The sequence below is a fragment of the Cydia strobilella genome, chromosome 27, assembly GCF_947568885.1.
Source record: "Cydia strobilella chromosome 27, ilCydStro3.1, whole genome shotgun sequence".
In the NCBI taxonomy this organism is placed as follows: Eukaryota; Metazoa; Arthropoda; class Insecta; order Lepidoptera; family Tortricidae; genus Cydia; species Cydia strobilella.
Window position 1 is genome coordinate 726,315 of NC_086067.1, and position 24,986 is coordinate 751,300.

The 24,986-nt window shown below is 38.1% G+C and overlaps 1 protein-coding gene and 1 long non-coding RNA gene across 2 annotated transcripts in view; one reads left to right on the forward strand and one right to left on the reverse strand.

Annotated features, from left to right (window-relative positions):
* Positions 1 to 22,255, forward strand: part of LOC134753644 (SID1 transmembrane family member 1-like) — a 31,104-nt gene extending 8,849 nt beyond the window's left edge. Inside the window, exons 5-21 of the mRNA XM_063689582.1 lie at positions 49 to 161; positions 1,671 to 1,783; positions 2,521 to 2,608; positions 4,038 to 4,121; positions 4,509 to 4,636; positions 5,489 to 5,613; positions 7,138 to 7,230; positions 8,604 to 8,712; positions 8,947 to 9,022; positions 10,498 to 10,671; positions 11,779 to 11,902; positions 12,586 to 12,708; positions 13,515 to 13,631; positions 14,664 to 14,805; positions 15,104 to 15,215; positions 16,809 to 16,901; positions 19,491 to 22,255. Of these exons, the coding sequence (XP_063545652.1) occupies positions 49 to 161; positions 1,671 to 1,783; positions 2,521 to 2,608; positions 4,038 to 4,121; positions 4,509 to 4,636; positions 5,489 to 5,613; positions 7,138 to 7,230; positions 8,604 to 8,712; positions 8,947 to 9,022; positions 10,498 to 10,671; positions 11,779 to 11,902; positions 12,586 to 12,708; positions 13,515 to 13,631; positions 14,664 to 14,805; positions 15,104 to 15,215; positions 16,809 to 16,901; positions 19,491 to 19,667 (1,991 nt within the window). The 3' untranslated portion in view covers positions 19,668 to 22,255. The remainder of the gene's footprint in view (positions 1 to 48; positions 162 to 1,670; positions 1,784 to 2,520; positions 2,609 to 4,037; positions 4,122 to 4,508; positions 4,637 to 5,488; positions 5,614 to 7,137; positions 7,231 to 8,603; positions 8,713 to 8,946; positions 9,023 to 10,497; positions 10,672 to 11,778; positions 11,903 to 12,585; positions 12,709 to 13,514; positions 13,632 to 14,663; positions 14,806 to 15,103; positions 15,216 to 16,808; positions 16,902 to 19,490) is intronic.
* The window catches only part of LOC134753671 (uncharacterized), a 256,262-nt gene continuing 235,951 nt past the window's right edge, over positions 4,676 to 24,986 (reverse strand). The window contains exon 2 of the long non-coding RNA XR_010128837.1: positions 4,676 to 4,780. This is a non-coding gene — a long non-coding RNA (uncharacterized LOC134753671). The remainder of the gene's footprint in view (positions 4,781 to 24,986) is intronic.

The following is a 24,986-nucleotide window of genomic DNA, read 5'->3' on the forward strand; positions in this document are numbered from 1 at the left end:
TGCACACACTGTGCCAAATATTTTTATTTTATTTATTTATTGTTTCAGACATAACAACGGTGAATCGGCCAACGATACAGATAACCACGTCTAATCCCACCGATGTGCCCGTCGCCATCAAACTGCGGCGGGTCACCGACTTCTTCATAGAGGTGGATAAGGTTAGTATCCAGTGTTGGACATGTTAACCAGTAGTTGACACGGTAAATACTCAGTGATGGACAAGGGTTTCATTTCATTTTCATTCACCCTAAACTTGATAATTTTTTTACACCTTGTAAATGTTTATCACGCACTCACGTAATTAAAGCTCGGTTCACATTTATTAAATCACATTTATAATCGGGTCTATCGCGAAATTCACGATAGACCCGATTGTAAATATGATTTAATACGGTTCATATTTATTCTATGGATTTGTTTGTTTGTTTCTTGAATGTTTTTCTTTTTTTTCTTGTATACTTGTTTTTTTATTTTTGTTTGTGCTCTTCATGTATATCTTTTTGGTTTGGTTAATATGTTTGTATATAATTAGGTATTCTTTGTGCGTATCTTTGTAATGTTATAATATGTATCTTTGTGTGTTATCTGTCGTGGCATCACCGAATGGGCCCTACGGAAGACCAGCGCTGGCTTTATAGCTAGCATTATGCTGAGTTGGGTCCATTTCGTGATGCACACTTGATGATCTCTTCTTTTCTTGCTGTTGTTGTCTGTACATGTTCGTACTTGTGTTGTGATCGTCACGAATAAATGTCTTTTATCTTTTATCTTTATCTTTTTATTTGTCTGATGCATGTTGCGTCGGATTTTGCTCGAGTCTTGGTCAAGCTTTTCTTGCAGGTGGGGACATGTTGAGCCTAAATTTCAACCTTTTATAACTTTGAGAAGATAGTAACTATTTGTATGCATTTTTTGTTACCTGCTATTATTTGATTCACAAGATAAGCTCGCAAGTTCTAAACGGTCAGCTTATAAAATTTCAGTTATACATGAATTTTCTTACCTTTATTTACCGACGTTTCGACACAGGTTTCACTGGTCGTGGTCGCGGCTAACGACGTCCCAGCAGGCGTGTCTCACTCCGCGATTTCGTCGCGTCGCTACAAGTAGCGGCCGCCTCAATTTTGAGGTTTTGCCATAGTAATTGCCGCACACCGCTATGGAACGGACGCCTGCACGCGCTTGCGCCGCCTTGTGCGTAGCAGTCGCGTTTTGTTAGAGAGTGAATCTTCTTTACCTACTACTATCATTTATTCTGTGGTCCCAGCAAAATGTCAAACGATTATAAATGTTCGAACTTAAACTATCGTGAGACATATTTCAAAATATTTAGATCAGTACGGTTTCACTTACTATTATTTTTAGTCGCTTTTGGTTTTTTCGGATTCTTTGGAAATCCTTCCTCAGGCACGAGTGACCGCGGCGGTTGTATTTCGTGCACTGCCCGCGCCGCCCGCCTCGTCGCTCGTTGCGCGCGCCCTCATGGGGCGGGGGCGGGGGGCGCGGGGCAGTCCGCAGATGGAAAATAGTGAGTGAAATCGTACTGATCTAAATATTTTGATTATAAATGTGATTTAATATGTGTTCAAAGCGCGAAGGTTTGAAATGTTATATACATGAGTTGCCTGTAATAAAACATTAATAAGTTGTTTTTGGTGTTGTTATAGGAAGTGTATTTGAACGTCACGCCGAGCTCTCCAAAGTATTACTACTTCTCCTTCGATAGCGACCCGCCGCCCAATAAAACGAGAACGACAGATCTTGAGCTGCCCGCACTAAGGTAATCTATGGTATTAACCTTTTGGACGCCAATGACCGATATATACGCACCGTAGGTTCAAACGCCAAAGACCGATTAATCGGTCATAGACCACAGAGCAACAGAAACCTACATGCATATGCATAAAGTTCAATTTCAGTTTTAATACTTCGATGACGTGGCGTCTGGATGACTGCTTTTGTGTTTGACACGGCGTCGAAACTAAAGGTTAAGAGGAAAGGGGAAGACCGGTTCTCCATACGGACGTAGTGACCATTTTCCTCTCTGGATATTGATATTATGGACAAGATTTTTATGAAATTAGATGTTTATTAACTATAGCTATGCAAACGAAGGGTCGTTTGCTTTTTCGTTTTCTTGATTATTGTAAATATTAGGATCGAAAAACAGATTTCATACATAATTTTTAAATGCTCCTCTTATAATAATAAAAAATTCAAAAAAATAGCAAGCGAAGGGGCACAAGGCAAGCACTCATATCAAAATCAAATATGTATTTTTATTTTGCCTAAAATAGCCATCCAGCGAGGTAATGCCGTGAGCATTATGGGCACTTTTGCACCGGAAGCGATAACGAACGGGTTTGACTAATAGTTATGTCGTGTAATTATGCTAATTATGTAACATGCTTATTGTATTTATGAAATAAATAAATATCTCTTAACTGTTTATTTTCCCTAGTGTTTCTCTTGCCCCATAGTTTATCTTACCCAACCTAACCTTTACTGTTGTTTTAGGTTTAACTATACAATACCAAAGAGCGTAATTCTGATTGTAGAGTCGGATGATGACATCTGTGCTGTCATCTCCATACAGAACAACTCGGTAAGTTACAAGTTCCAAGACTCTTTCTTTTGACATACATACATATAATCGCGCCTATTTCCCGGAGGGGTAGGCAGAGACCACGGATTTCCACTTGCTACGATCCTGACATACCTCTTTCGCTTCCTTCACTTTCATAACATTCCTCATACACGCTCGCCGGTTTAGGGTGCTCTTGACCTGGCCTTTCTTCAGGATTTCCCCGATCTGATCAGAGAAAGTCCGCCGAGGTCTGCCCCTTCCAACTCCCGTTTCTACCTCTCCCTTATACACTCTCTTTGTTAGCCTTCTTTCACTCATTCTTTCCACGTGTCCAAACCATCTCAACATACCTTTCTCAATTTTTGTCACTACATCTTCGTTCTTTTGAATAACTTGACTTTATCTACATATTTGTGTTAAAAAGAAAAGTTGCTTAGTTAGGACTTGAACCCGCAACCTTCACTGAAGTCAATTATTTATTATTAAACAACGTAGTCCCCATTTTCCTTCTAATACAGGCTGAAATTTTAACCTACGTTCATACTGCGTAGTGACTTTATAGGTCATACTGAACAACTTTTACTATGGGACCAATCGAAATCGCGAAAAAAATTTGGCTGTTTCATACATTCCGGCTGATGTTATCCCGCTGACAGTGTTGGCCGAAACGTTAATGCAATTAACCATTTTTTTTATATTAGCCTATTTTGGTGTCCCACTGCTGGGCAAAGGCCTCCCCTCGTTTTCTCCACTCGACCCTGTCATCGCCATTTTCCCACCATTTGGGGTAGAATGCGTCCAAGTCGGCCCGCCATCTCCTTTTTGGTCTGCCTGAACCCCGGCCTGCACCGTCTATGATGCTCCGTGGGTCCCACCCAGTAACCATTTTGGACCACCTTTCCGGGTGCATGCGACAGACATGTCCCACCCAGTCCCACTTAAGCTTAGCGGTCTTGACGCCTACCAATCGTAATCGTCCGTTACGGTTTACGGTTCAATTTGTACTGGTTAATCGTTAATTGCAATTAACGTTCGGCCAACATTGCCCGCTGATTTCTATGGGACGGTCAAATTTGGCATAAGTCCCATAGTATGTAGAGTATGAACGGTGGTTTAAATTTTTAATCGCGTATATATATATCTTTACTTGAAAATAATTGTAGTGTATAACTAGCCTTATGAACCGATTTTGCATGTACAACCAGCCTTAAAGTTTGTAGTCTATGATTGTTCATTATTTTAGTATGTGTGTATTTTTGCACTTTGTAATTTTTCCTCAGTCACCCGTTGACCACGAACGCTGTAAAGGGTTCGAAACGTCGGGATGTATTATAAATTCAATATACGCGATATAATCCGTTTTCATAGTTTTATTTCAATAGGTAGTCTATTTCAAGTTTGTACATACGTTACCGATATATACAATTATTCAGAGTTTTTTTTTCAGTGTCCAGTGTTTGACAACGAGCAAGATGTCAACTACCAGGGCTACCATCTTACCATGATGAATAAAGGAGGGATTACACTTACCGTAAGTTATATTTTCATCCATCACTCCATCACACGGTGATTTTTTTGCCGTTTTTTGCGTAACGGTACGGAACCATTCGTGCGCGACTTCGACTCGCACTTGGCCGGTTTTTCTTCGTATATGACATTTATTTCAGTCACCTTGTATAATTCTATTGACAATAAATTTTGTCAAACACTAAAAACATTATATATTCTTTAAAAAATCTTATTCTGTAGATTAATTCCGTTATTCATAAACGTTTGGCCTGAATTAGCTATTTGTTTGTCTTTATCTGTCATTTTGACTTATATATTTGTAAGAAAGGGATAAAACATAATTGAACTAAATCAGGCCCATAAAGTTTTATGAATAAGGGAAATTTTTGACCAAATGTAATGTCCACAGCAATCCATGTTCTCTGTGGGATTCTACGTGGTGTTCATAGTGAAACAGAGCGACGAGGACTGCACGGGAGCGAGCGAGATGACGCTAAAGGAATACAATATGGGAACTGAGAGGGTTAAGAGTTTCAGGTATACAGTTGTAGTTTTCATATGTAATAAATAAATAAATAAATATTATAGGACATTATTACACAAATTGACCAAGTCCCACGGTAAGGTCAATAAAGCTTGTGTTGTGGGTACTTAGACAACGATATATATAATATATAAATACTTAAATACATAGAAAACACCCATGACTCAGGAACAAATATCCGTGTTCATCACTGAATAAATGTCCTTACCAGGATTTGAACCCAGGACTATCGGCTTCACAGGCAGGGTCACTACCCACTAGGCCAGACAGGTCGTCAAATATGTAGTAGTGACACTGACAGTAGTGACAAAAAAAAATTGGCTGTATCGTACATTTTGGCTGGTCCATTTTCTATGCTAGGGTAAAAAAAATTTTCGCGATTCCGTGGTTGGTTCCATAGTAAAAGTTGCTCAGTATAGTCCCATACCCGCCCTAGCAACGGGAATACACTTATTTTTTGGCCACCGTGTATAGTATAAATGTCTACTTCAGTTGTTTTTGTATATTTTGTGTTATATGATTATGTGAGCGTAAAGGGGTCCACTGACTATCAGTCCGCCGGACGATATCGGCCTGTCAGTTGTTCGGAACTGTCAAATTTTTGTTCTAAAGGGGCCCACTGACTATCAGTCCGCCGGACGATATCGGCCTGTCAGTTGTTCGGAGCTGTCAAATTTTTGTTCTACCTGACAGGCCGATATCGTCCGGCGGACTGATAGTCAGTGGGTCCCATAACTGACAGGCCGATATCGTCCGGCGGACTGATAGTCTGTGGGCCCCTTAAGTACGGTGGAACAACCGACATAGATTTCAAATATTTTTTACACTACTTATTTTGCCTATAGATTCCGTATAATAGCCACCATTTCATACGCGGAATATGTGGTGGCTGCCCTCGTCGTGTTGGCAGTCCTCATGCTGCTTCTGGCGCTAAGTGCCCTCATCTCCTGCTTCACCACCAAATGTACAGGTGAGTTACACAGAGTACAGTCGAAGGCAAAAATATCGATCCAGACTAATAGCTCAAAAATATGTGAACACGACTTTATTGTCTAAGGTGTAAGAGCGTACACATATTTTTGAAACTTTGGGAATATGCCCTTGACTGTACAGCTCGGTAATGGCACCAGGGTGCGTTGCCAGCATAACGCTTTAAACTTATTAAATATATTAATAACGGGTCACTCACGTCGTCGGGTCCTCGGTATTACGGAGTGAAACATGTCGAGCGTTTTTCGACTTAAAATACGTGAGTGACCCGTTATTAATATATTTAATATGTTTTTTTTTTATACTACGTCGGTGGCAAACAAGCATACGGCCCGCCTGATGTTAAGCAGTCTCCGTAGCCTATGTACGCCTGCAACTCCAGAGGAGTTACATGCGCGTTGCCGACCCTAACACTCCTCTCTCTCTCGTTGAGCTCTGGCAACCTTACTCACCGGCAGGAACACAACACTATGAGTAGGGTCTAGTGTTATCTGGCTGCGGTTTTCTGTAAGGTGGAGGTACCTCCCCAGTTGGGCTCTGCTCTAGATCTGGAATGACATCCGCTGTCCTGTGCCCTACCACACAAAGCGATATGTCATTCACAGTGCCCATACCTCTCTTTTGGACGTAGTTTAAGGACATACCCGGGTCCAAAATGTCCGTGTCTCATGGAAGTTTTGTTATTAAACACTTTAGTTTAAACTCTCGCGTTTTGTCATAATTAATGTCATTAACGGGTCTATCGCGAAAAATTTAAGAAATCACCCAAGAATGTAACTTCTAGCATTGGTAAAGCGATAAGCCGTACCGATGTAGGTTCAATTCCTAGTGTGTCTATTTTTTTTATTGTTTTCACACTAGACTAATTTACCTAATGATTGAAAAGTACCAGTCTCAATCACCTCGGTGCTTTAGTACATATGTAGTGCATAATTCTTTTCCATCGTATTTTCTCGGAAACGTTCGTATTTGTCATGCTACTTCAGTCAACCTCAGTACTTTTTGTACCGAGACTGACTGAAAGAGCAAGACACGTTCGTACGTTTCCGTGAAAATAAGATGGAAAATAATTATGCACTAATACATACTTATGCATACTAATATTATAAATGCGAAAGTCTGTCTGTCTGTCTGTGTGTTACCTCTTCACGCTTAAACCGCTGAACCGATTTAGTTGAAATTTAGCGTAGAGATAGTTTGAGTCCCGGGGAAGGAAATAGGATAGTTTTTATCCCGGAAATCATCCCTTAAGAGGGTGAAAAGCGGGGTGGAATCATGGTGGAATTGAGATAATTAATGAGTTGCCTAATATTTGTGTGCATATTATGCTCAAATTGAATGATTGCTATAAGACTTTCTCCAGGCGCTATTCTTACTCTAGCTGGGGATACTAAGTCCACGCAGACGAAGTCGCGGGCAAAAGCTAGTTTTATAATAAGTTGAAGGTGCCAATCATTGGTTGGGTGCCAACAATAGGACAGTTTAGACTAGTGGTTTGTTACAGAGCAATTGGTCATATTAGATGAAGAACCGGCGCCATCTACATCTCGAGGGCCCAGCGACGAAACGCCATTATTTGAAGATAAAATACCAAGATGTAAGTAACTAAGTATTATTAAATATATATTAATAACGGGTCACTCACGTGTTTTAAGTCGAAAACGCTCGACATGTTTCACTCCGTACCGAGCATGTCGAGCGTTTTCGACTTAAAACACGTGAGTGACCCGTTATTAATATATTTAATATGTCTATGTCTCACGGAAGTTTTGTTATTAAAATAACTAAGTATTCATTAAAATTATAATTATACCACAATTATTAAAAATAACTATAAGCACAAATCAAATGCCTTGTGGCATTACGTTCGCCTTTTGTATTTCTTTTGTGCAAAGAACCCTAAAAACCATCGTTCAGTTACCTACCACAAACCATATGGTACTGGTTTGAGCTGTTAAACACCGGGGTACGATTTTTTCTTAGACTACGTATCTCATACAATAATTTATTGCATGCAGTGTATAGAAAAGTACTGTTAAAAAGCATTACAAGCCCCGCCTGGATACTATTTCGCCGCTATACTTACTCAACCTCGTATCTGCAACACTTTAATGACAAAAACACCCGTATTCCGAATGAAAGAAAAGCGACATTTCCATCAAATGATTGTTGCATATATGAGGTTGAGTAAGTATAGCGACGATTTACATTTAAGAGGCCGTAGTCGAGTTTGGAGCAAATATAATATCTAAATAACAAGTATTGGTTTCTATTAGCACGTCTTCTCATCTTGCCTTTTAATAATGAGGTCGCGAGCGTGCGTCACCGATAATATATGAAAAGAAGGGACAGTTTTTATAAATTCATCAAAAATTTATGGTGGTAAATTATACAAATTGATGTATAAGAATAGTTTCAGCAAATGTTGTAGATTGTTTAAGTACCAAAGTTACGTTGAAATTAAGTCGATTTTCAGAGAAATTGTCACTTGTTTTGAAGTAATTTCTGGAGAAAATTGATTTCGTCTATCTTTCATTTACACTACTTCAAAGTCATAATAATAAAAATGTAGTCTGATAAACGTCAAGTACCGGATATGTGTAATACAAAATTACCATCTTTAGGAGTCCAAACTTTATGATATTTACAAATAAGAGCGACAAAATCAGTGCTTTACGCGCGTTTACCAAGACGTCCATCAGAAAAGCAAACATTACTAATTTAGTGAGTCTGTTTTAAAAAAAATGATCTGATAAAAGGTAAGAGAAGAATACGTGCTAATAGAAACCAGTTCTTGTAATTACAATTAGGTAACAAAAGGTGTACAATTTCACCGACTAAATCTATCAATTTTACATTTTTGCGACTAAAATCGACACCGGCCTCTTAAATGCTTCTATTTGAGCCTGCGTGTGTTCGTGTATGAACAAAGGTAACAACTCTTAGCAAACCTTTTACCTTTACACACAGCGGACTCATTTTCTTCGGACGGGTCGGAGCCGAGAGAACTTGTGCTCACGTTGCCCCTCACGGTCGCGGGGCTCAATCGCCGTCCCACATACGCGCGCCGCTCTGACAGGTAACACAATCTGACAGGTGACAATGCAATATTATGGTACCAACGAGCTGATCTGATGATGAAGACAGGAGGTGGTCATAGGAACGCTGTGATTAAATAACGCAATCTAATTGTGTTTGGGGTTTTTAGAATTGTCTCGATGAGTATTAGTTGCCTGTGGAAAAAAAGTACAGTCAGCGATAAAAGCTTGTACTAATAATGAAATTTTTGGCAAAAATTTATTTCTTCTTGTAGATATTTCTGGAGCGCTCTGACTGTAGCTGTGGTGTACGCGCTGCCAGTCGTGCAGCTGCTATTTATGTACCAACGGGTAAGCGATATAGAATTAAAGGGGCCCACTGACTATCAGTCCGCCGGACGATATCGGCCTGTCAGTTGTTCGGAACTGTCAAATTTTTGTTCTAACTGACAGGCGGATATCGTCCGGCGGACTGATAGTCAGTGGGCCCCTTAAGAATTAAACATTAATCTTATAATAATGTACTATCGTGAAATATAATTAATGACATTAATGGGTCTAACGCGATTAAATTTTATAATTAAAAAATTATATTTTAATAAATTTCGGCATCACAACTACAGCACATGCTACAAGATCTCAGCACAGTGAGCCTTGAGGTTGGACTCACAATGAACAGAGCGAAAACTCAGTTGATGACCAATGGAGCAAAACACAGGGTCACGGTAGATGGGCAGGATATACAGTATGTTGATGAGTACATTTACTTGGGCCAGATAGCCTTCTTCGAAAACAGGCAAACCATAGAGGTCAATAGACGTATTGACAACGCCTGGAAAAGCTTCTGGTCCATGAAGGCGCTATTGAAGGGTGACCTTCCCCTGTGTCTGTGTCTCAAGCGCAAACTCATCGACATGTGTATCCTGCCTATCCTAACCTACGGTGCTCAAACATGGTCATTAACTGAGGCGTTAAAGTCCAAACTCAAGGTTTGCCAGCGAGCGACGGAGCGCAGTATACTAGGTGTTCGCAGAACTGATAGAATCAGAAACACGGAACTGCGCTCCAAAACTCGAGTTGTAGATGTAGGTGTCCAGACCGCTAAGCTTAAGTGGGACTGGGCTGGGCATGTCTGCCGCATGCACCCTGAAAGGTGGGCCAAAATGGTTACCGAGTGGGACACCATAGATGGTGCTGGCCGGGGTGCAGGAAGGCCGAAAAGGAGATGGCGGGACGACTTGGACGCATTTTATCCGGATTGGCGGGACACTACAAACGACAGGGTCGAGTGGAGGAAACGAGGGGAGGCCTTTGCCCAGCAGTGGGACACTAAATTAGGCTAGTAAAAAAAAAAAGTTATATAAGAACTGAATAATGCTTGACATTTAACAATATTATGAATAAATGTCAATGTTTATGTCAGCAAGCTTCGTAGCCTTAATAAGGTACTCGACTGAAACGCTCTCCATTATACTCGTATCAAGATTTTCAGACGTATTTTTAGGGTTCCGTACCCAAAGGGTAAAAACGGGACCCTATTACTAAGACTCCGGTGTCCGTCTGTCTGTCCGTCTGTCACCAGGCTGTATCTCATATACCGTGATAGCTAGACAGTTGAAATTTTCACAGATGGTGTATTTCTGTTGCCGCTATAACAACAAATACTAAAAACAGAATAAAATGAATATTGAAGGGGGGCTCCCATACAACAAACCTGATTTTTTTGCCGTTTTTTCCGTAAAGGTACGGAACCCTTCGTGCGCGAGTCAGACTCGCACTTGGCCGATTTTTTTTGTATGTACGTGTAACTTACGTGTTTTTCTCAGATGGTATTCCAAACCGGCAACCAAGACCTGTGCTACTACAACTTCTTCTGCGCGCACCCGCTGGGCCCCCTCGCCGACTTCAACCATGTTTACTCGAATATAGGCTACGTTCTACTAGGCATCGCCTTCATGGCCCAAGTCAGGGTACGACAGGTGGCGCAGAGGAAAAAACAGGTATTTGTTATGAAATAAAACTATTTAAACGGATTATATCGCGTATATTGAATGAATGAATGATGATTTATTTGCATATGAATATTGGGTTACATATGTAGGTGTTGGGTACAATATTTTTGAGTTTGTTTCACCAAGATTCTGCCTATACAGGTGTACATGCACTGTATATTGGCTTGATTCGCTACTAACAGTAGTAGAATTTCGCCAAATCACAGAAAATTAATATTACTACTTAATTATAATAATTATCTTACAACATAGTTCAATTTATACCTATAAATGTATACAATGTCCAGTTATAAAGTTACGCCATTTCGAATATAAAAGTGAATTTATAATACATCCCGACGTTTCGAACCCTTTACAGCTTTGAAAATAGTTGTAGTGTATAACTAGCCTTATGAACCGATTTTGCATGTACAACCAGCCTTAAAGTTTATAGTTTATGATGGTTCATTATTTTTAGTATGTGGGTATTTTTGCACTTTGTAGTTTTTCCTCAGTCACCCGTTGACCACGAACGCTGCAAAGGGTTCTAAACGTCGGGATGTATTATAAATTCAATATACGCGATATAAACCGTTTTTATTAGTTTTTTTTGTCATGAGTAACTATCGCGGTAACCGAAGACAATAATAGGTATTTGTTAGTTTAGATCTTGCAAATCTTGAAATATTAGTGTTATGTGTTTTTTTTAAAGTCTGTGATATGAAAGCTAGCTGCTGTCCAAAAATTAGAAGTGTAAGTATTATGGTTTCAGCTGGGAGTTATGATGATCAGTCAGTCATTCAGAAAAAAACATTATTTTCTTATTTAACTTCCTAGATTTTTTGTTAGCAATGTGTGTGTGTATGTATTATGGTTTGAGCTGGAAATTATGATTATCAATCTACTACAACTTTTGCGTCCACCCTTTGGGCCCCCTCTGCGACCTGCGTATATTCCAACATTGGCTATATTCTACTAGGCATAGCTTTTATAGCCCAAGTCAGGATTCAGGATACGGCAGGTGGCTCAGAGGAAAAACCAGGTATTTGTTAGTTTAAGCTTGAAATATTAGCATTGTGTTTTTTTAAGTCTGTAAAAGTTGTAACATTTATACAGGGTGCGGAATTGGGCATCCCTCCCCACCACGGCATCTTCTACTCAATGGGGCTGGCTCTCAGCATGGAGGGCATACTCTCTGCCTGCTACCACTTGTGCCCGAACAAGATGAACTTCCAGTTTGGTGAGTGGCAGACTGTAGGCTGTGTGTGTGTGTGTGTTGCTCCGTGAAGAGGATCCTCGTAAACTGGATCGAAACATGTCGAGCTATTCGACTTAATAATACGTGAGTGACCCGTTTTAAAGTAATTTGATATGTATCAATCAGCTATGAAATAACATTCCTCCACCTGTTACACACTATACCTTTGCTTGTTAAGAATTTTATGGTCATATAGTAAGCTGGATTTGTATATTTTGTATTAGCTATAAGCAATTAATCGTTTGTTTTAATCTGTAAGGGTTCATCCATTAATTACGTCACACGAATTTCTAGGTTTTTTGACTCCTCCTCCCCCCCGTCCTTGTCACACTTGGTCACATTTGGTAAATTACACTGTTTGCCATTCACCGTGGGGAACATCTACCAAACTGCCAAATTCGTCACCCGAGCCTCAACGTATAGTCCGACAAGAAATTGTAGAAAATTATTGAGGGCGCCACTTCCTACGTAACTGTCACATTTTTGACGTAAAATGCGTAAACATGGCAACAATTTAGTATGGATTTTTTTTTTGCTCCATTTTATTTAATTTCTACTATTTTATGTCGCACTATAAATGCTACTTTGGTTATGCAGTGTTTATTTGCTTCTAAGGTATGCGTTTATGGGGTAATTACTAGTAAAACATACCTGTTTATGCATAGATTCGTCGTTCATGTACGTGATCGCGGTGCTGTGCATGATCAAATTGTACCAGAACCGTCACCCGGATGTCAACGCGAACGCGCACTCTACGTTTATGCTGTTGGCTGTTGTAATGACTATAGGTGAGTGCATGTTTCCATAATACATCAAAATAAAGGTGTCATTTTGTTATTTTTGTTCAACCTTAATACGCGCTGATATTTAAAAAAAATGGGCTGTGACAGACGGACAGACAGACAGACGCACGAGTAATCCTATAAGGGTTCCGTTTTCTATTTTAGGTACGGAACCCTAAAAAGTTGATGAAATGTCAGCCTTAGATATTGATTATAGAACATTATGTTTAAAGTGCCGCGAATGGTCTCTAAAAACCGCCTCTGTCCGTAGTCTTAAAAATAAAACGAAGTGGGAGCCCCACGAGTCTAACCGGGGATCCGGCAGACCTCGTCGGCGATGGCGGGATAACTTGGACTCCTTCTTGACAGGCTGGCCAGATATAGCATTAAACAGAGACGAGTGGAAAAAGAGGGGGGAGGCCTTTGCCCAGCAGTGGGACACAGTGGGCTCTAAAATAAAATAAAATAAATAAATAAATAAAATATATTAATTAAACTATTTCATTGAGAACCTTATGCCTTATTACTTTTTAATGCCTTTTAAAATATAAGTAAGACAATTTTATAACGGGGGTTCTTACAATTTGGTGCCTATGACCAGGATTTATCCATGCAAATACGCTTATTTCTTTTTATACTTGTAATTTTGTGATTATTGTTTATTCTTTACATCCAGACGACGTTAAAGATACGTTTACATTATACGCCTTATTACCCTTTGTAATAAGGTGCAAAATGTAAAGTAAGTAGGCGCAAATTAAGTAAGTGTAAACATATCTTCGACGTGGACTATACAAAAATGTTGTTTGCAGGTCTGTTCGGGATCATGTACCCGAGCGTATATTTCTGGGTGTTGTTCACCATCCTCCACCTGACTACCTGTTTCATGTTGACCATGAAGATATACTACGTCGGTCAATTTAAATTCGGTGAGTATTGGTGCAGTCGCCATCAGATATATCGGCACAGAGTACAGAGTAACTAATAGTACTACCGTACAGAAAATTCACTCCTTCACAAAACTCAGATTTAGGTATAAAATTATACCTATACTCGCCGCTTGCAAGCAAAATTTAAACTTATAACCGCGCACGAACTGTGAATCTTCTTTGCGCGCCGCAGTTTTATGACCGAGCTGTGAGTGTGGGCTTGACAAGTTTTTGTACCTATACCTACTAATTTATTATTTTCAAGATAAATATGTAGAAATTACAAGCGTTGATTCTGTAAACATAATGTTATGGTTTAAAGTTTAAATTCACAAAAATGACTTACCTTTCAAAATCGTACGGAATTTAAAAAGAACGTTATTTCTGCTTCCTTGTTCTTCCGTTTATTCAGACATCCGGAAACAGAACAATATCTTTTATACGGATTAGATCGAGATTTAGGTTTTGAAGCCATTGTGTATTTTCAATTTTGCGCGAGCGCCACGTGACACGACTATCGTGCGAGCCTAGCGGCAGCCCACTGCCATACGCCTGCCCGGGAGGCGCGCCGGCCAAGTGTACCTAAACTGCGAAGTGACACCCCCCTGATATCGGATAGCGACCCGCCCCAGCTTCGCACGGGTGCAATGCTGTATATTATACATATAAACGATAGATATAACTCCGTCTCCGTAATCAAGAAAATTTGATTCTCGATCAGATGACGCCACTACCTTTGGCCTACTCTCCTATAGATGACGTTGACGGTTTCGTTTGTTATTTAAAAAATTTAACGCATATCAGTGAAAGAACATGGGTCAAAATCATATAAAATAAATAATGCAGTATAAATAATCATTTATTCATATATAAGTAAAATTATTTTTTTGTTTTTATCGTGTGTCGATAGATGGCAGTGAATTTACTGTGGCTACAAAATTTACTATGACAGTACCGCTCTATCCTATTATATCCTGTTTGATACTATGTGGTGATAAACTTTCTAACATGTTTTTTTCCCCTTTTGACCAGAGCGAGCGATGTTCAGGCGAGCTATAGACGCCTTTAAATCTCGGGAAGGCAATATCATCACATTTCTACGACCATCTTATGGTGCTCGTGCGATTCTCCTCGCCGTCGCCAACGCTGCCAACTGGGCGCTGGCCGCTTATGGGTAAATTTAAAATACTTTCTACGCTAATTGAACTGATATTCTCATTATAAAACAATTTAGTGAACTATAATATTCATTGTTAACTATAATATTCATTATGCAACTGATAGCAATACTAAAAACAGAATATAATAAATATTTAAGTGGGGCTCCCATACAACAAACGTGATTTTTTTGCCGTTTTTTGCATAATGATACGGAACCCTTCGTGCGCGAGTCCGATTCGCACTTGGCCGGTTTTTTTTGTATGTTATTGATCTAATTTTCGATATAATTATTATTAACAACATTTTCGCAGGATGTACGAGCATAATAAGGACTTAGCGCGCCATCTACTTGCCATACTCATGGGCAACACTGTGCTCTATCTCCTCGGTTACGTCATCATGAAACTTGTCAATAAAGAAAAGGTACACAACTTTGGGAACAAATCAAATTATTTTTTATTAAATGTTTTGTAAGGAATTCGTATAGGAGGTGCAAGCGCATACTGCTCGCCCTTAGAGTTGGTCAAAAACGCCTAGTCTTACTAAGATGGCCTATAGTCGAGAAATAGGGATATTGACAATTTTTTAAAACTGTTTTCATTTTATAGATAGACAGATAGTAATGATTGTAAAAAAAAAAACATTATATTTTAATAAAAAATCGACTAATTAGTTTAGTGTTTAAATTTCGCGCAAAAACGCTCCAAGCTGTCACGTGATCTTAATGACGCAACGATGTGATAAACAAACCGCTGTCAGTGCCAGAGGACTACCAGGTTTGACAACTTGTCTGTGCGTGTTTCTCACACCGTGACGTCACACGCTCTGATTTGCGTTTGCAGTCACGTGATGCTGGGCATTATTTTAAATACTTTTAATTAATTTATTGAGGCATATTTACACTTACAAAATATGATTTTCAGCATTCTAATGTTCCCTGCTATGGTAAAAAAAAACATTTTATATATTCACGATTCATGTCAACATCCCTATTGGGACGGGTTCCGCCGTGGCGGGGTGGCCTAGGGGTTCAAGGCGTTACCCCGAATTGCTAAAGACACCGGTTCGAACCCGGCCTTCACCACTGGAGGGCTTCGTCACTTTTTCTTTAATATATGACAGCTATTTCAGTTTATAATAATATAATAAAATAATATAATTGATTTTGATAGTTTACTATTGTAAAATTAAGTTAAATTAATGCATGTCACGTTTGTGGTTTTAAATTCGCATTGTTTAGTTCTTTAGCACTAGATCTAGAGATAGTTTAATTGAATTGTACAAACAAGTCTTGTCTGAGCAACCATAATTATCTAATTTCAGTAGTGGAAACTGTTTTGGCTTATGTATGTATTTAAGTGTAATTATCTATATGTGTCATCTTTCGCTGTTTGTTTCCCATTATCAATAAATAAATAAAAAAAAAAAAAAAAAAAAATAAGAAAAATAATTCCCTTAAAAATATTTTTAAAAAACCTGAATTTTGTCGGCAACGCACATGTAACTCCTCTGCAGTACATAGGCTACGGAGACTGCTTAACATCAAGCGAGCCGTATGCTTGTTTGCCACCGACGTAGTATTAAAAAAAATACATTTGTACGGGACAACGGTAGACATTAGACAATTTCGTGGAATGCTCCAATAATGAATTAATCCGTAACCGTATACATTTGAAACACAAAAAAAATAAGAAAACGACATGATTGAAATATAATTTTATACAATCGTGTTATAATGCTGAGTGGCCTAAGTAGGTACGATAATGAAAAACTTGATTATAATTATCACTATTGTAATACGATACTTTTTCTTCTATAAAACCTTTATAATTAAACAAAATTTGGTAAGTATCTCAGTAGATAAAAAGATACTTAGTACAAAAGACATTTTTTATGTAAAATCATAAAAATTTTGTTCCTATCGAAATTTCAATTTTGTGTGAGTCACCATGGTCTCTACTACTCACTAATATTGACTTCGCCTGCAAATCCTGCAATTGCTTAATTTCCTTGCAGGTGCCGGTACGGGCGTGGATGTTCTGCGCTCTAGCTCATCTCTGCTGGATCGTGGCCTTATACTTGTTCCTTGACGGACATACGAGATGGGCGGTGAGTATTACCAAAGATAGATATAACTCCGTAATAGATGTATACAGTCTAAGGAAAAAACGTGCCTCGAAAATCAAGAAAATTTGATTCTCGTTCAGAGGGCGCTACTAGCTTTGGCTTACTGTCGTATAGATGGCGTTGACGGTTTCGTTTGTTATTTAACAATTTTAACGCATATCAGTGAAAGAACATGGGTCAAAATCATAAAAATAATTAATGCAAATAAAAAAAACATTTATCCATATTTAAATACATTTTATCGTATTTTTATAAATATTTATTTTTAGGTTTAAAGTGTGTCGACAGATGGCAGTGAATTTACTGGGGTTACAAAATTTACTATGACAGTACCGCTCTAGTATAAGTTACTCTATGGTATTACTATACTAGGTTTTGTTTAGAACTAGCCTAGAAGCTTATCATAGTACATATAACATTTAAGCGAATTAAGCGAAAGAGGTATGTCAGGATCGTAGCAAGTGGAAATCCGGTGTCTCTGCTTACCCCTCCGGGAAATAGGCGTGATTATATGTATGTATGTATAACATTTAATACACATATTAAATCACATTTAAAATCGGGTCTATCGCGAATTTATTTTGTTACCTTTATTTACCGACGTTTCGACACAGGTTTCACTGGTCGTGGTCGCGGCTAACTGACGTCCCAGCATAATGTCAAAACAGAGATTTGTGTGACTACCCGACGCCGACCCACAAATTTCCGTTTTGACATTTTGCTGGGACGTCAGTTAGCCGCGACCACGACTAGTGAAACCTGTGTCGAAACAAAACAAACAAACAAACAAACAAATAATTTATTGAAATTGTACAGAGGTTCATCTTAAAGACTAAGAGTTGTTAGTAGAGGAAAGTGGTTTACGAATGCCTGAACTAGGAGTTCCTGTGTTTCAGGCAGCGACAAACGTCGGTAAATAAAGGTAACAAAATAAATTAGCGATAGACCCGATTTTAAATGTGATTTAATATGTGTTCAAAACGCGAAAGTTTTAAATGTTATATGTACTATAATAAGCTTCTAGGCTAGAGTACATATTTTTAAAGCCTAAAAATCGTTGCACCTACGCGATCTGATCGAATCTGAAGTCTTAAAAAACACTACTGGGTGATTTCGGGGTCGTGATACCCAATGTCAACAATGTATTGAGATCGTTATACTGAACAAGGTTTCCCATGGAACCGATATGTAAATCGTGAAAAAAATATACTAGCGGGTCCATACATTTCGTCTACTTCGGGCCCTCAAGAGAATACATTAGATTTATTTTCGCCCTCCAATTTAGAAGAAAAGAGAAAGAAAAAGAAACAGTATTTACAGACAGAGACCAATGGAACAAATTGGAGGAGGAATTTACCCAATAAAGTGGGGTTCCTATCAAGTTATTTTTAGTTTAAAATAAACAAATATAATAATTTAGTTTAAACATGCCACTAACAAAATAAAATAAGTAAAAGGGAAGGAATTATCTATGTACCTAAACTTTGTAATTTGATAAGGAAATAAATAAATAAAATAAAATAAAAAATATCTTTATTTCAGAACATTTAAAATTCCATACAATATTGTTAGTACCATCGTTATAGCTATGTGTTAGTAAATACATTAAAAATAAAAACCAAAACTTTTAACAACAAAATCAAAATCCAATAAATTTAAATAATGAATACAATAATAATAATTATAAAGAGGTTTTTTTATTTTTATTTATTTTTTTATTTTCGCGATTTTGTGGTTTGTCCCATGGGGAAATTTGTGACGTTTTCAAGCAAAGGGTACCAATTTGTCGCTTACCATAAGGACAAAATTTGCTTGTATAGTTGTATCTTTATACGAATAACCTGTCAGCGTCCTAATGGCGAGCGACAATGTAGTACCTTTTGCTTGAAAACGACACATTTGTTTATTAAGACCATCTGAACACATTTTTGACATTCGGAATCAGGATCAGGACCTTAAAAAAATCTTGTAAACGACTAGGCCGATGTTGATAAATTATTATTTTTTGTTTGAAGGGGTACACCTACTTATACTGTATAGAAAGAGGAAACTCTTCAAATGCTATAAATAACCTGCGATTTCAGTTTTTTTTTCTCAAATAATTGGTAAAAGGGAACCGCATATGAAGACCATTATGGCATTAAAAACTGTATAATAGGGGATATTACTGCAATGTTCTGCCACCAGAGTGCAGGACTAGCCTTTTTAGTAAACCATAGAGTAACTTATACACACTACATACAAACATACTGTACCTTTAACAGGTTTTTGACAAGTTTTCAGAGATAATAAAACATTGATTAAAAAAAAATTTTTTTTTTTATTGATGCATCCAGGCGGTTTGTTTACAGAGGACCTACCGGGAAACGCGAATCCGAAATTTCGCTATCTGCCTTTTTATTGAATATGCAACTTATGCAAGTGACAGAGATAACGAAATTTTCATTTTCTTGTTTCGCGATAGACCCTCAGATTGTGGTAGTGGCGCCCTGGCGCCCCCTACGCAGAGTGTCGCGTAATATTCCCTATTATCATTTGTACGTAAATATTATCAATAAATGATGTCTCCAGGATACGCCAGCGCAGTCCCGCCGCCGCAACGCCGTGTGCTCGTCGCTACAATTCTTCGACAGCCACGATCTTTGGCACGCAGCGTCCGCAGCCGCTCTATACTTGTCGTTTAATATGTTGTTGACTATAGATGACCCATTAGCTGACACCCCTAGGGAACTTATACCTGTGTTTTAATCGAGATTTTATCAGGTGACAAAGTTTGTTACACGATATGTTGAGTATTCTTCATCCGATATTCATGAAATTTAACAGGAAAGTAGCTCAGATAAATAGTAGTTTTAAGTTTGAATTTGAAGAAAATCGGCCCGATGGTTAGGAAGTTAGAGAAAAAATTGATATATGTGTCGCGAGGTGTGTTCAGGGTGAACTACTAGTACAATAATGTCTGTTTGTATGTTTGACAGTCACGATCTCTGGCACGTGGCCTCCGCGGCCGCCCTTTACCTGTCATTCAACATGTTGACTATAGATGGCTCACTGGCTGACACCCCTAGAGAACTTATACCTGTATTTTAATCGAGATTTTAACTAGGGGTGACAAAGTTTGTTACACGATATCTTGAGTATTCTTCATCCGATATTCATGAAATTTAACAGGAAAGTAGCTCAGATAAATAGTAGTTTTAAGTTTGAATTTAAAGAAAATCGGCCTGGTAGTTAGGAAGTTAGATAAAAAATTTATATATGTATCGCGAGGTGTATGTTTGTCAGTCACGATCTCTGGCACGCGGCCTCCGCAGCCGCCCTTTACCTGTCATTCAACATGTTTTTGACTATAGATGACCCATTAGCTGACACCCCAAGAGAACTTATTCATGTATTTTAATCGAGTATTCAACTAGGGGTGACAAAGTTTGTTACACGATATCTTGAGTATTCTTCATCCGATATTCATGAAATTTAACAGGAACGTTGCTCAGATAAATACTATTTTTAAGTTTGAATTTGAAGAAAATCGGCCTGATGGTTAGGGAGTTAGAGCAAAAATTGATGTGTCGCGAGGTGTGTTCAGGGTGAACTACTAGTACAACAATGTATGTTTGACAGTCACGATCTCTGGCACTTTACCTGTCATTCAACATGTTGTTGACTATAAATGGCTCACTGGCTGACACCCCTAGAGAACTTATTCTATCCGCGAATATCGAGAATGGAAATTTCTTTATCTGCTCTTTCGCTCGAATTATAGAAGAGAGATGGAGAAGGATAACGAAATTTCGATGTTTTAGCGATATATCCTAAAATCCATGGTGCCATTAGGCCTGATGATGGAGACCAGAGCCCAATATTGTAAAGTATTTTAGGTGCTTAATCAGTAATCAGTAATTTATTGCTTTCATATTTAGGTAGGTACAATATAAATAACTGTGCCATTTTTAATCAAAAGGGTACTTATTGTCGGTTGTCAACAAGGCGCTATTTCCATACAGCTTCAATTTGAAATCAACCTTATTGACAAGCGACAATGTTTAATTGTATATCTTGCAACTTTCTGTTTAATTGTATATCTTAACCTGTCTTATGTACAATAAAGTGTTTACATACATACATACAATGTGGTACCTTTTAGTTGAAAATGTCACAACTTTAGTCATAGTATGTAATTGTTTTTGTATTATACTAAAAAATAAGTGCATTCGTGTTGCCAGGGAGGTTTTGGGATTATAATGAGCAACTTTTACTATGGGACCAACCACGAAATCGCGTACAAAATAGACCAGCCAAAATGTATGAAACAGCCAAATTTTTATTCGCGATTTCGGGGTTGGTCCCATAGTAAAAGTTGCTCAGTATAATCCCAAAACCTCCCTGGCAACGGGAATGCACTTATTTTTTTGCCACCGTGTATAAAGTTTTATTTAGTTTTATAGTTTAAAGCAAAGCTCACTAGTGTCAGACCAAGATAACTCTGCAGCGATTTTTATAGCTAGCACGCACGTGCAAGTGAAATTATGACGTATAAATGACCCTTGCACGTCTCATTACACGCATAAAACGTCAAACTTCTATGAAATTATGACGTTTAAATAACACTTGCAAGTCTCTTTACACGCATAAAACGTGAACATTCTATGAAATTATGACGTTTAAATAACACTTGCACGTCTCATTACACGCATAAAACGTCAAACTTATATGAAATTATGACGTATAAATAACCCTTGCACGTCTCATTACACGCATAAAACGTCAAACTTATATGAAATTATGACGTATAAATAACCCTTGCACGTCTCATTACACGCATAAAACGTCAACATTCTATGAAATTATGACGTTTAAATAACCCTTGCACGTCTCATTACACGCATAAAACGTCAACATTCTATGAAATTATGACGTTTAAATAACACTTGCACGTCTCATTACACGCATGAAACGTCAAACTTATATGAAATTATGACGTTTAAATAACCTTGCATGCTCATTACACGCATGAAACGTCAACATTCTATGAAATTATGACGTTTAGATAACTCTTGCACGTCTCATTACACGCATAAAACGTCAACATTCTATGAAATTATGACGTTTAGATAACATTTGCACGTCTCATTACACGCATAAAACGTCAACATTCTATGAAATTATGACGTTTAGATAACATTTGCTCGTCCGTGCCATAAAAATCGCTGCATAGCTGCAGTCGCTGCTTGGTCTTACTCTAAATGGTTAATAATTGACGTAAAGCTCGTATCTCAATATCGTCTCACTACTTAGATACGAGGTTTCTAAAGGGGCCCACTGACTATCAGTCCGCCGGACGATATCGGCCTGTCAGTTGTTCGGAACTGTCAAAGTTTTGTTCTAACTGACAGGCCGATATCGTCCGGCGGACTGATAGTCAGTGGGCCCCTTTAGATAAGTGACAACTTGTTTTTTGTACGAATTGATAGTATTAAGCAAAAAAAATTAGGATCATGGTTCCATAAATATCTAAACAAAATCTCTATTATCAAGAGTTTAAAAGCTCAATGTTCAGATTATTTCTGAGCACCTTGGCCGCTCCGATGTATACAGGATGGGCAAAGAAGTACAAACTTTTGCCACCGTTTCACGAAATTGGCCGCAATTTCTTAGCGTTTCCGCAATAGGTACAGGATTGGGTTGAGTAGAATGTTTTGATAATAGGGGATATTACTGCAATGTTCTGCCACCAGAGTGCAGCACTAGCCTTTTTAGTAAAACGTAGAGTAACTTATACATACTGTACGTTAAACAGGTTTTTGACAAGTTTTCAGAGATAATAAAATTAGACATTGATGCATCAAGGCGGTTTGTTTATAAAGGACCTACCGGGAAACGCGAATCCGAAATTTAGCTATCTGCCTCTTTAACGCTCGAATATGCAAAAATGAGAGAGATGTTAATAGATAAAGAAACTTCGATTTTCTTGTTTCTCGATAGACCCTCAGATTGTGGTAGTGGCGCCCCCTGCGCAGAGTTTCGCGTACCCTATTAAAGCAAGTTGTTCATGCGAAAAAACGATCCATAACGAATTTGCCGTATCTACAAAATAATTTTCGAGAAACAACTGTCAAATCTGCCGCCAAAACAAAATGGCGGCAAAAAAGTTGTATACGTCTAAGTTGCCCACCCTGTATAATGTCGACTGTACAATAGTTTGTTTAAAGTTGTAAGATTGTATTTTAATTTTTAAGTACATAGTTGCAAAGAGTTATTGATTGTGATGGACATGTGAAATTTAGGAGAAAATAGTGTCATCTTCCTCTAGCAGGTAAAATAGATGGCGCCATAATGTTTTGTAGTCACTAAATTGTTATGGTTGTCCCACACTGGCTGTTATATAACGTTATATACTCTGGCACAGCCACTTGTCAGTACAAAAAGGCGGCAAATTAAAAAGAATATAGAAGCGATGAGTTGATCTCCCATAGAAAGTATGAATTTCGTAAAAAGTATACCCTTCCAAAGAAAATGGACCAGCCAAAATGTATGAAATAGCCAAATTTTTTTTCGCGATTTCGTGGTTGGTCCCATAGTAAAAGTTGCTCAGTATAATCCCAAAACCTCCCTGGCAACGGGAAAATGCACTTATTTTTTGGCCACCCTGTATATTTTACATTTTACTTCCTTCCGACATCCGACATCCGAAATTGTATCGGACAATGTGAAAACGCTCTTATAAGTAAACTTTTTTAAAATAGCAATAAAACATGTATCATACAAATATCGAATGTAAATTTATTATTTTTGTATGAAGTAAACGCTTGTTGAAATTAACTGTTTTCCTTATTTTATCCCCTTCTAAAAAATCCTTGCCTTAAGGAGCCGACTGACTATCAGTCCGCCGGACGATATCGGCCTGTCAGTTAGAACAAAAATTTGACAGTTCCGAACAACTGACAGGCCGCTATCGTCCGGCGGACTGATAGTCAGTGGGCCCCTTTAAGTTAAATAGTTATTTGTTTTACAAGGGAGCACTCAAACAAGCAAAAGATTCCAAAATTGAACCACGAGCGTAGCGAGCGGTTCGAAAAATGTAATCTTGAACGTTGCGTGGGTTTCAACACGAGGGTTAAACAAATGCCACCGAGTGAAACACAAAATTTTTCACCACACCAACACAAGGAAAATAATGTTAAATATCAAACAAAATCAACTCAAATAATTGATTCAAAATGAATGTCATTAAATGTTGATCATTCAAAATCATCATTTAAGTCAATTCTACCAGCAAAAAAGAAAACGACTTAAAATTTGCATTTCATTACTTTGCCTCACATGTGGATAAAATGCAACTTTCTTATCAGTTATTGAACAATCAAGAGAGCTTTTACCAGCTGGTGTGGGGAAAAATTGAATTCCTGAAGTAAAAAGTTTTAAAGTTACAAAAAACGTAACAGCATTATAATGTATTTATTAAAACTTTATTAACAGAAATACAAAAGACGATCTTAATGCTTAAAACTTAGAGCACATTTTCGCTTAAACGGTGCTTTTCGGTACATGCATAAATGGTGTAATAGCCATTATTAATTCAAAATGACTTATTATGTCTTAAACTAGAATTTATTAGGGTTCCGTACCCAAAGGGTAAAACGGGACCCTATTTATTACTAAGACTCCACTGTCCGTCTGTCTGTCACCAGGCTCTCATGAACCGTGGAAGCTACAGTTGAAATTTTCAAATTTCTGTTGCCGCTATAGCAAAAGTAAATACTAAAAAGTACGGAACCCTCGGTGCCCTCGGTGGGCAAGTCCGACTCCCACTTGTCCGGTTTTTTTTTTAATTCATACCTACTTATACACAGATCAAACAGATGAAGCTGCTATAAAACATCTTGTATAAACCATTACACACACATTCACATTTGCAATCAATCATAAAAATAATCAACGTCACTCATCAATGATTTCCCATCTACCCTCAATGAAAACTAGGCCAAAGTTACGAAAAAACATATCTCACATCCATTGCATTCTTAAAACACAACCATATCACGTTGCCATAAAGTTTAAATTACAATA